The sequence below is a fragment of the Anarhichas minor genome, unplaced genomic scaffold, assembly GCF_050575085.1.
Source record: "Anarhichas minor isolate MPS153535 unplaced genomic scaffold, ASM5057508v1 ptg000017l, whole genome shotgun sequence".
Taxonomy (NCBI): Eukaryota; Metazoa; Chordata; class Actinopteri; order Perciformes; family Anarhichadidae; genus Anarhichas; species Anarhichas minor.
Window position 1 is genome coordinate 9,222,373 of NW_027466463.1, and position 10,504 is coordinate 9,232,876.

The following is a 10,504-nucleotide window of genomic DNA, read 5'->3' on the forward strand; positions in this document are numbered from 1 at the left end:
CCAGGGCGTTATCTAAAAAAACACCCTGCATTATCTGCAGTATCCACCCTTGGCACCAGATGCCAAAATTAGATTATATATGTAGCAGAGATATTATGAAGAAAATAACGCTGATAAGCGTCATGGGGGCCATCCTCCCCTTGATAGGGAGTAAATTCGTGGTCTGAGCCAAAACTGAGCCGAATTAAAAAAGAAATTAAATCAATGATACATATTATACGGCTGCAATTGTAATACTGTAATTGGTTTTAGAAAATGATCAATCGAGTGCACGTGGCATGCTATCGAAATTAACTTTCTAATTCTGTTTTTTTAACAAATGCAGAATGTGCACGCATGCATTCAACTGACTTCTTTATTGCTTTGTAGGAGTTAAATACAAATGCTCAAAATGCACTTTATGGCTTAATCGTGTCAATTAGAACCATTCAATCAGATTCGACAGTTTGTACGTTTAAATAATGAAGGATAAACTTATAATTTAAATAGAGCCTGTCAACGGAAAACCTTCACACTGTGCAAAACATTTTTTTACTTTTCTTCTGTGGTGCGAGAGGCCTCTAGGCCGTATATAGACAAATAATCGACGTTCATAAAAGTAAGTGTTCTGAGTACAAACAGGGATTTCCTTTTGAAAATGTTGCATTTCCGTTTGATCTTAAATTGCTTCAGGCCACAGCAAAACACATCAACTCATAATGGCTGAACTAGTTCATGAAGTGGGAAAATAAGTCTTGTATATCCCTTATTAAAATGAGAGCAACTAATTGAATCTCTTTTTGAGATCATATTTATTGACATTAACTTTAGTCACTCACTAGGGAGTAAACTCAACCATCCAACCCATCGCTGCTGCTGACTCCTGTGACCTGAGACGCCCATGCTATACTGACCACATGTGGGCACTTTGCCGCATTATCCAAGTACATTTTTTTTGCCAACTGACGCCCACGATGCAACCATGCTGATACCACCTCTCAGACTGGCATCCGGCCACGGAGGTTTCTATCAGGCGAGGAGGAAGGGTCCGATATGCGTCAGGGGGACGTGGCTTGGCATCGGTGGCCATGGGCGTGTCTCTCCGGGCAACTGGATTTAAGTAGAGGTCCAAAGCATCAGAGTCAGGTAGAGAGGAAGAGACAGAGAACCAAGATGAGTTTAACCGAAAAAGACAAGGCTGCCGTCATTGCCATGTGGGGCAAAATCCACAAGTCTGCGGACGCTATTGGGGCTGACGCTCTGGGCAGGTAAGCGTCATGTTTACCCATGTTTTACCCATTTTAAGTTAATGTTGGAGGTATTAGACGTGTTTTTAGTTTACTCATATATATATATATATGACAAAAAGTATATATATATATATATATATATATATGCTGTACTTGTCAGACTAATGGGACTGGTAGAGCGTTTATGTTCTTATTAACATCCATTAAAGTTATGCTCCAGGTGAGGCTCGAACTCACAACCTCGGCATTCCTTGGCTGAATACTGTCTTATAAGTACCGCGCGCTGACCGATTGCGCCACTGGAGCCATGTTTTCATCCTGACAGCAGTTCAGAAAGTCCCATTCCATTTGTTTGTTTTGTGCATAGATGCGCCATCTCTAAAACATGGCCATAACCTAACGTCCTCTCCTCCTCCACAGGATGCTCGTCGTCTATCCGCAAACCAAGACCTACTTCTCCCACTGGTCTGACCTGAGTCCCAACTCCGCTCCGGTAAAGACCCACGGAAAGAATGTGATGTCTGGAGTCGCTTTGGCCGTGTCCAAGATCGACGACATGACCAAAGGCCTGATGGCTCTCAGCGAGCAGCACGCCTTCCAGTTGAGAGTGGACCCGGCCAACTTCAAGGTGAGATGGGGGGTCATTGACGTCATGATAAAAGATATGCGCTGAGATTGCGTTCTGGTAGTTCATTTTACGTTATACCGGTTAGGGTGACTTGTGCGCACTTTTACGCACGAGTAGAGCTTTATTTACGCGCAAGTTACGCATTGGTGTTGTGCAAAAATAGATCTCAGTCTAGACTAGACTTAGTCTTGACTTAATTTCGGTGAAATCTGACAAAAGAAGGAGACGTCTTTGTTTTTAAAACCTATTCACCAGTTCAGAAGTTGAACTTGGAGCATGTTTTGCACTCCACATTTCATATTTTAAGCTATAGATGGGAGGAATGTTAAAGTATCCAACTCTTCTCTTACTATTGAGATGTATTTTGGCAGTGTTACATAGACTTGACTTGAATTGTTTTCCTCTGTGATCCACAGATCCTGTCCCACTGCATTCTCGTGGTGATCGCCAGCATGTTCCCGAAGGATTTCACCCCCGAGGCCCACGTCTCCATGGATAAATTCTTCTGTGGCTTGTCCCTGGCTCTCGCAGAGAAATACCGCTGAGCTGCCTACAGTGTGGAATGCGGTCTGCCATAGGCGATCATGTATCTCATGATGAAACAAATGATGGAATAAACTGCATATCCAAAACTGATTATACTGTGTTTTGTTACTGTATGTCTCATGAAAAGTGTTTTTCCATTCATACACGCACAACAGTAGAATATACGTTTTTTATGGACAGGGGAACGAATCTTTACAGGTTTACTGTTGCCTGCAGGGCAACAAACACACACAATAGAGGCTGTTATGATTTCATAACGACTCGTATTTTATCATCACCCAGAACGAGCCTGAAAGACAAGAGAGACATTGTGAATCTCACCACACATGACATTTGATTTATTTATTAATTTAATTATTTCAGTCATATCTGGCTTCTCTCACCTGAGCAACGCGGCGGCCAGCAGACCTCCCCCGATGGGTCCCACCCAGTAAACCCAGTGGTAGACCCAGTAGTTGGTCATCACAGCTGGACCGAAAGCCCTTGCAGGGTTCAGACACGTTCCTGATACGTCACCCCTGCACCGACAAGGGGGGAAAGACAGATGAAATATGAATTATTTATTTATTTATAGAGAGAGAAAGAGAGAGCGAGAGAGTTTTTTTCTTTAGAAAATATATATGTAGCAATAGATGAAGTTAAATTGTAATCGTATAATTCATAATAATGTGGTTATTTAATTAAGATATATTTTTCACATTAGTAAATACAGCCAGAGTCAGAATTTAATGGTTACACCATTTGACATTTTCTGGTGGTAAGATCAGAAAAATATCAATAAATACATATATATATATATATATATATGTGCACTTGCATTTTAACGCATGGATTAAAGTATTGGTTAATTTAAATTTTTTTAAAAATTTTTAAATTAATTAATTCAATTTTTTAAATCATTAAAAACAATGTAATTAGATGAAAAAAGGCCTTTCTAATAATGGACACCTTGGAAGTGTAAGCGTAAGCGCACCCCTTAGGTTTGAGCCTAAATCCTCCCACTGCATAATTTGGGGGGGGGGGGGGGAGCAAATATTTGGCAAGCGGCTAAGAGAATGAAACCACGGCCACTTCCGAAACATGACAGCTAGAGTAGCTTGAAGAATAACGATATGGCATTTTTTATGGATTTACTGTTTATCAGACCACAAGTGAGAAAAGTATAAAACCCTGTGCTTCCTCCACCTCACTTCCTGCTGCTGGTAGACTATACCTAGCCTGGAGGAGAGCTTCGGAGCAGCTTCGGAGAAGGACCGTCGCATGCTGTAGCAACTTGAATTCAGCCAGCGCTCAACGCAAACACAATAACACCCACTGAGCACTATCAGAAAAGCTGACTCGTGCAAAAAAGCATAGCAACCGAGGGAGGTAACTTTGAGATCGAACGTTAATGTTTAAACACGGTGCTCAATAAACACACATAATGGACCTCGCCCTTTTATCTCACCCGGCCAGGACGTTGATGATGACGGTGCAGCCCACCAGGAACGGAGCCAGCGGGGTTTTCGTCTTGCTGTTGACCGCCACCAGCAGCACCACCATGGTGATCAAGCAGGTCATGGCCACCTCCCCGAAGATGGCTCCGGTCAGCTGGCTCTCTGACTTGAGGATATCGAACGCGGCCCCTGTGGCTTTTAAGTAGCGGTCTGTAGGGGTCATTATCTATCAAATGTATTGTTAAGGGTTTGAATAATAGGATTTGATATGCTTAATTGTGTGCAAAAAAAAAGAAAAAGCCCAAACCAGCATGCTTTTAGAATATCGTGCAATTTGATTAGCTAGTCTTTCTTTTAGCTATAACTGACCTTGGCCATTCCAGCTCCCAGCACTCCTCCAATCAGCTGGCTGACCAGGTAGGGTCCCACCATCATCAGATTCATGCCTCCACACAGGTAGATGGCAATAGTGAAGGGAGGGTTGAAATGGGAGCCACTGGAGGAAGAAAAAGCAGCAGAGAAATGTTGAGATCAGCTGGGAAACTGTTTTTTCCCTCTACCCATTCCACTCAAAATATAGGACTCTTCCAAACGCCTGCATCTGACTCTACTTTACTTTACACCTTTACCTGATGTTATCCATGACCGCCACCATCACCGCCACAGCCAGTCCGTGCACCAGGGCCGGCTGCAGCCGTCCAGCCGCCGGCACGTTCTCGATGACGGACACGCAGCCGACGAAAACGAAGAACATGGTCCCCACTATCTCGGCCAGGCAGGGCTGGAAGAAAGTTTCGTATTTGTTGGGAGGTTTGGGCGCGGGTGGCTTCTGGCCCTTCTCCATTAGAGCAGAGTTTGTGTCCTCCATTTCCATTTTCTCAACTCCCATTGCTGCTTTGTTTTATTTCTGCCTTTTTAATAAGAGACCTCTGCTCCAAGTTGGATTGTCACAAAATACTCTGCGCCTCCAGCACCTGACCCAGCCTGCAGACTAAGTCAAGGGCACTGAAATGCGCTGCGGTTATATATGTTCATCTGCACACTGAACTGGAGTTGCATCACGGGTCATAAAACATCAAAGCTGAGGGCTATTCTAAGATTCATCGAATCAATACAATCCCCGCCCAAGCAACCCCGTTGACACCTCTCCAGAGGGAGGCAGGTGAGTTGATCAGGTCATAAGGTTTAAAACAATAAAGCTGTTCGAGGTTGACCTCAGTCAGTGGGGTCAGATAAATGGTAGTCATCATAATTCAGCCTGTTCTTCATCCCAGGGCGTCAAATAACGTCTGATACCGACGCAGGAAACCCCTTTAGCTTCTGTATGAGACGCACCAGGCTTTAAAGTAAACCCAAAGCCTCATTATTAGATGCTCAGAGAAAATGCTCTGGGAGTGTGATGACATCAAATTAGCCTATAAGCGCTGAACCATAAACTTCACACTACTGCACACTGGTTCGTGCAAACTAGAGAGGTCCACTACCATCATCAAAACACTAAGCAGTGGCTATTTAGTCTATAATTGAGTCCTTATAGTGTATATTACAACACATATAAGAAAAAGTTTCTATTTATCTGCAATATTTTTTAATATATATATATATTTTCAAAGCAAATCCCCTTCTTTTGAATACTTTCCAAAATGAAGTTTTTCATAATTCTAGGGCAGCAACTTTGAAGCAAACCGTCCAATACATACAGTCAAGATTTACTCCACCTCAACCAACTACAACAGTAAATGGATGCACATTAATACACCAGTAATAACCTTATAATATAAAATGTATCATACAACACCATATAAGGATGAATTGTTCTGCATTTTACTTTTGCATTGTTGCTGTTCATCCCCCTGGAGGCTTGGGTTGTCTTTTGCTTTGTCACTCATCTGTATTTAAATCTGACATTTTAGTAGTATTCATATATTACAGAACCTTTAGAAGTTGAGTTTGTAGGTATATTATTTGATTACATTTTCCTTCACTACTCAAATGAAGCGAAAATGTTCTATGCAGTTTCTATGTGTGATCGCTTCTGCACCTGCACACTAAGTACAGTGCTGATTTGTACTTCCATTGAGGACTTTAAACCCAAACGAATGAGTGCAAAAAGACTGTTAATAGGTAACAGAAAGTGTGATCATTTGTATGAATATCAAATGTCTCTGGACGTCTTGCAGCAGTCACCGAGCATGTAAAGTCCAAGTAAGGAGTAGCTATCATATCACATCATCAAACACTTTATTGAATCTTGAAATAAAAACGTTTCATTGAGTAGCGGCCAACAATTATCACTGGTTCAATGGGAAATATATGTGCACACTTTTTACTGACAAATCAAAATATTACAGTCTAATTGTTGAGTATTGTATGAACATCCAAATGGTAAACACATTTATCAAAGAGGAGCGAGAGGACGTCCCGACTGACTTGATGACAGACACATTCACTTCAACACAATTCGGGTCTTCTTGTCGCCCAACAGCAACCTATAAAAGAAAAAGTGTTTTGTCAATTATTCGTCATTTACATCAGCACTGAGTAGATTTAATATCATGATGAGAACATGGATGGATTATTGAACGATTCTACTGGGCACAGGCCCCTGGAATCACATCAAAACAACTACAAGACGCAAAATGCACATAAAAAGATGCAAAACACCCACAAAGACAAAGAAAATGATGACAATCGCTTTGAACCTCTTAGACTCTGGGGATCTTTTACACGTCTGTTCCCAGGGGCTCACTGTCTCATTACTGTATCTTTACATGGTTAAGAAGTGAAATAAATAGCTCGACTGAATTAAAACAGACAAGCAGGTCAGAGGTCAGACTGTCATAAAGCTGAAGCTCACTGGGTGGAGTTACAGGGGCGCAGTTTCTGTCTCTGTGTAAGGTTAGACTGAAGTCCAGTGGAAAAGGAGGAGGGAGGTTGCTACTGTTATACACTTACTTACTAGGAAAAAGCCACATACGATAGTCACATGTACACTGGATGACCTTTCAGCATCACGTGTGGCATATAAATTGAAAAGAAGCCATCTCCGCATTTTTCATTTATGCTTCTTTGGCTCCACCCACTGATGTTTGACTCAACCACAAAGAAATATGTCAAACGCTGCATGGTATACAGCCGTGTTTGCATCTTCTTCACGGCTTCTGTTGGCACATTGCTGTTTGTTGTGTATTGCCGCCACCAACTGTCGATCAGTGGAATAGCATTAAATCATTGGCAGGATGTGAACCAGCTCGTAAACACATTGCTCCACAGCGCCACTAGTGGTCAGAAAAGTAAAAGGATACCTTTAACAGTTCCCTCTGCATGCAACCAACAAATACTTACTTTTAAAAAAACATCTAGAAAGCCTGTTAAATAGTAACAGTGGAGAACTACCACTGTGCTCTCAACTGTAAATACCTGATGAAGATGACAGTGACCAGCGCGCCACAAGTGGGTCCGACCCAGTAGATCCAGTGATGGCTCCAGTGGTTTGCAGCCACTGCAGGGCCGAAGGCTCGGGCAGGGTTCATACAGGCTCCAGACAACGTCCCCCTGAGACAACAGCCAGCACATGCCAACACTGTAACTCAGCTGGTGACACAGCACAACACTATGCTTTTCATTTTTGGAAGTAGTGGTTACCTCAACGGAGAAAGGAAGTAATGCAATAATTATTTAATGCACCATAAAACCAAAATTCTGCCCACGACTTGTTATTTTGCAGATTAGAATATTTAAACAAAATAAGAGGGTTGCATCCAAATCGTCCCTGGATGTTTTACGTTGATAGATTTGACTAAACATGAAACTGCCTTTATCAAGAACCCAAACCAAGGACGAACCTTGACATCCAGCTGATAAGTGATAACAATAAATACATGTGTGGAGGAGAGTTCTGGCCAAGGTGGCAGAAAGTATGAGACACTCATGTAGTCCGTATCTTTCTATTTTGAAAAACTCATATTTTTTAATGCTGAATTCAGTATTTTCAGACTCAGTATATTTGAAATTAGAAACGTTTAGGCCAACAATAGAAAATGTAGCGTTACTACACCAGAATTTCAGCTTGGAAAATAGAGCATTTTTCCTAGTTAGTTGACTGTATGAGCATTGGAGCAGAGGAATAAGAACTGCGTCATAGAAATGCAACTTGCAGAAACAGCTAACTAAATAAATAAATAAATATTCATCATGTCCTCAGTATTTCAAAAATGTCTTGCTGTGATCTGGAAGACTGATAGCTGGAATAATGGTGATGTTTGGGGATGACTTTCCCCTGAGGCTCTTACCCGGCAAATATGTTGGCTGTCACAGTGAGGCCGATGCAGAAAGGAACCCACGGTGATCGGGTTTGGCTGTTGACGGCCCCCATGCACACCACCGTGGTGAGGAACAGGCTCATCATCGCCTCAGCCAGAGTGGTTGTACCCAGATCTTTGTTGACTACGTTAAAGGCTCCTCCGAGGGACGCAGCATACACATCAGGGGGGAACATCGCCTGACAGGAGATCAAATTAAATATCTATCTTCACTGGTTTTCTTTTCATTTCTTTTCATCTTTTATTTATCTTCAACCCAACACAGCTACCAGGAAATCAAGACCAAGTGTTACCAGGATAAAAAAAAAAAACGGTAAAAATTAAGAAATAAGTAAAAATATGTACTTATGAAACTCATGAAATTAAAATGCATTATTTTGAGTAACTAAGTCATGATTAAAAAAAATATTTCGTCAAATTGTTTCGATAATATGTCAACATTTTGAATTACTAGGTCTATATTATCTGATACTTTAACTAATTATTTTGACATAGTAAGTCAAACATTTTACTATCAAGAGTATTTCAATTTTTTCATCATTTTTTTTATTTTTTGTCTTGGCAGAATTGGACTTTCACAGTTTTTTTCTCACCTTGGTCAAACCAGCACCGATCATGCCTCCACACATCTGAGCCAGCACATAGGGCAGCAGCAGGGGAAGCCCCATCCCTCCACACAGGTAGACGCTCAGAGACACCGCGGGGTTAAAGTGGCCCCCACTGCAATAAACACAATGATCTTCACTCTCAAATGGTGCATACTGGTAACGTCACCTCAGACATGGAATAAACAAATGTTACAAAGATTATTTATATATATATATATATATATACATAAAACGTTGTTGTATCAAACTATTTGTAACTTAAAATCCACTATTACTGACTCACATGTTAAGACAAATTCATTTTTAATAAGTAGGCTTTTGTTTGCTTTTAGGATGGAAATAAGACCTTTCTGATATTGTAAAAACAAGAAATATTGAGTCACCTCAAAAACATACACAATCAATTATTTAGCAGTCTTTACCTAATTGGCCCTAACACCATGATCAGCACTCCCAGCGCCAGTCCATGTGCCACGGCAGGCTGGATGACACTCAATTCCACGTTCCCAACGACGGAGGCGCACCCCACAAACACGAACAGGCTCGTCCCAAACAGCTCGGCCAGGCAGGGCTGCACGTACTTCTCAAAGATGCACCTCGTCTTGTTCGTGTTGCCTCTCTCAGGTGCCGACTCTCCCGCTTCAGTTATTGTGAAGACCTCTGTCTTCGTTTCTGTCCCTGACATACTGGCGAGAACAAATAAAACACCTTTCTGCCCTGTGCCACTTGTTCCACTGGTGGACTACAGTCAGCACTGGGTGGTCTGATGAATGTACGCTTATGTATATTAGCCATTCTCAGGATGATCCATAAAGGACGTACGCAAGTCCCCATTTTTTTCCATCTTGGATGCCCCACCTTCCTGCAATTGTTTATACTCCCAAGACGGCTGGCAATCAGGAGAAGCTCATAAAATGATTAGTATGGTGGTGTTGAGAGATAAGGATGAGGGCTGTCAGCACTACAGAAACACTTGTTTTGTTGAGGTGACACATCTTTTTCGTGTTCTATCAATAAAATCATTTTAATACATCTGAGGAGGGTGTAAACTTGGTTTTTTCCTACTAAACCTGCAGTCACTTTCACTTCTGAGTTGATATGGCGAACATGTATTATAGTATTACGACCCTTTACTTAAGAAAAAGTAGTAATACCACAGTATAAAAACATTGTTTTACGTAAAAGTCCTGCTTTATTAATCAAGTAGAAGGACAGCATCAAAGTATACTTAAAGTGGCATAAGTAAAACTGCTCATTATGCAGAAGGCCCTTTTCAGAGTCAATAAATTAGAGTTGTATTTTAGCCACCTGACGAATGGAGATCCTGTGTTCACTCTGCTTTTAACATTTTTAATATCTGCTGCTTTCTGCTGCTGGAAACACAACACTGATGAGAGCGGTGAGAGTCAACCTAAGCAGTAAAGTTGTGAGCCGGAAAACTAAAAGCTGATTAAAACTGAAGTCATTTGGACGTTTAAAGTGTGTTCATCAGTACGAGGGAACCCTTTCACATACAAGCAGTCGTGTGATCCGTGACCATAAACTTATGGATGCTTACAACACAATCCTTACACAATAGTACTCACAGTATGACTGAACACACAAACACCCGCACAGCTTATCATAATGATATCCGCTTGTCCCTCCCACTGCAGATAAACTAGATAAGAAGTTGATAATAGTCCATAAATACAGTCCATAACAAAGGTACACAAATGAACAGAGCAACGCAGTC

The 10,504-nt window shown here is 41.5% G+C and overlaps 3 protein-coding genes, 1 long non-coding RNA gene and 1 other non-coding gene across 5 annotated transcripts; 2 read left to right on the forward strand and 3 right to left on the reverse strand.

Annotated features, from left to right (window-relative positions):
• Positions 1 to 91: 91 nt before the first annotated feature.
• Positions 92 to 4,743, reverse strand: LOC142951659 (aquaporin-8-like). Its single transcript, XM_076093354.1, has 5 exons — positions 4,469 to 4,743; positions 4,209 to 4,335; positions 3,851 to 4,065; positions 2,787 to 2,921; positions 92 to 2,692 (listed from the first exon to the last, which is right to left on the reverse strand). Exons 1-5 carry the CDS (start codon positions 4,726 to 4,728, stop codon positions 2,647 to 2,649), a joined length of 783 nt encoding a protein of 260 aa, XP_075949469.1. The 5' UTR covers positions 4,729 to 4,743; the 3' UTR covers positions 92 to 2,646.
• Positions 1,087 to 2,493, forward strand: hbae5 (hemoglobin, alpha embryonic 5). The gene is made up of 3 exons (XM_076093350.1): positions 1,087 to 1,247; positions 1,650 to 1,857; positions 2,274 to 2,493. Exons 1-3 carry the CDS (start codon positions 1,153 to 1,155, stop codon positions 2,400 to 2,402), a joined length of 432 nt encoding a protein of 143 aa, XP_075949465.1. The 5' UTR covers positions 1,087 to 1,152; the 3' UTR covers positions 2,403 to 2,493.
• On the reverse strand, positions 1,442 to 1,535 carry trnai-uau (transfer RNA isoleucine (anticodon UAU)). The gene is made up of 2 exons: positions 1,498 to 1,535; positions 1,442 to 1,477 (listed from the first exon to the last, which is right to left on the reverse strand). It is a non-coding gene; the product is annotated as a tRNA-Ile (tRNA).
• LOC142951660 (uncharacterized) lies at positions 3,778 to 9,807 on the forward strand. Its single transcript, XR_012954595.1, has 2 exons — positions 3,778 to 8,474; positions 8,727 to 9,807. It is a non-coding gene; the product is annotated as an uncharacterized LOC142951660 (long non-coding RNA).
• LOC142951654 (aquaporin-8-like) lies at positions 6,064 to 10,364 on the reverse strand. The gene is made up of 5 exons (XM_076093349.1): positions 9,192 to 10,364; positions 8,755 to 8,881; positions 8,132 to 8,340; positions 7,260 to 7,394; positions 6,064 to 6,328 (listed from the first exon to the last, which is right to left on the reverse strand). Exons 1-5 carry the CDS (start codon positions 9,452 to 9,454, stop codon positions 6,286 to 6,288), a joined length of 777 nt encoding a protein of 258 aa, XP_075949464.1. The 5' UTR covers positions 9,455 to 10,364; the 3' UTR covers positions 6,064 to 6,285.
• Positions 10,365 to 10,504: the final 140 nt, after the last annotated feature.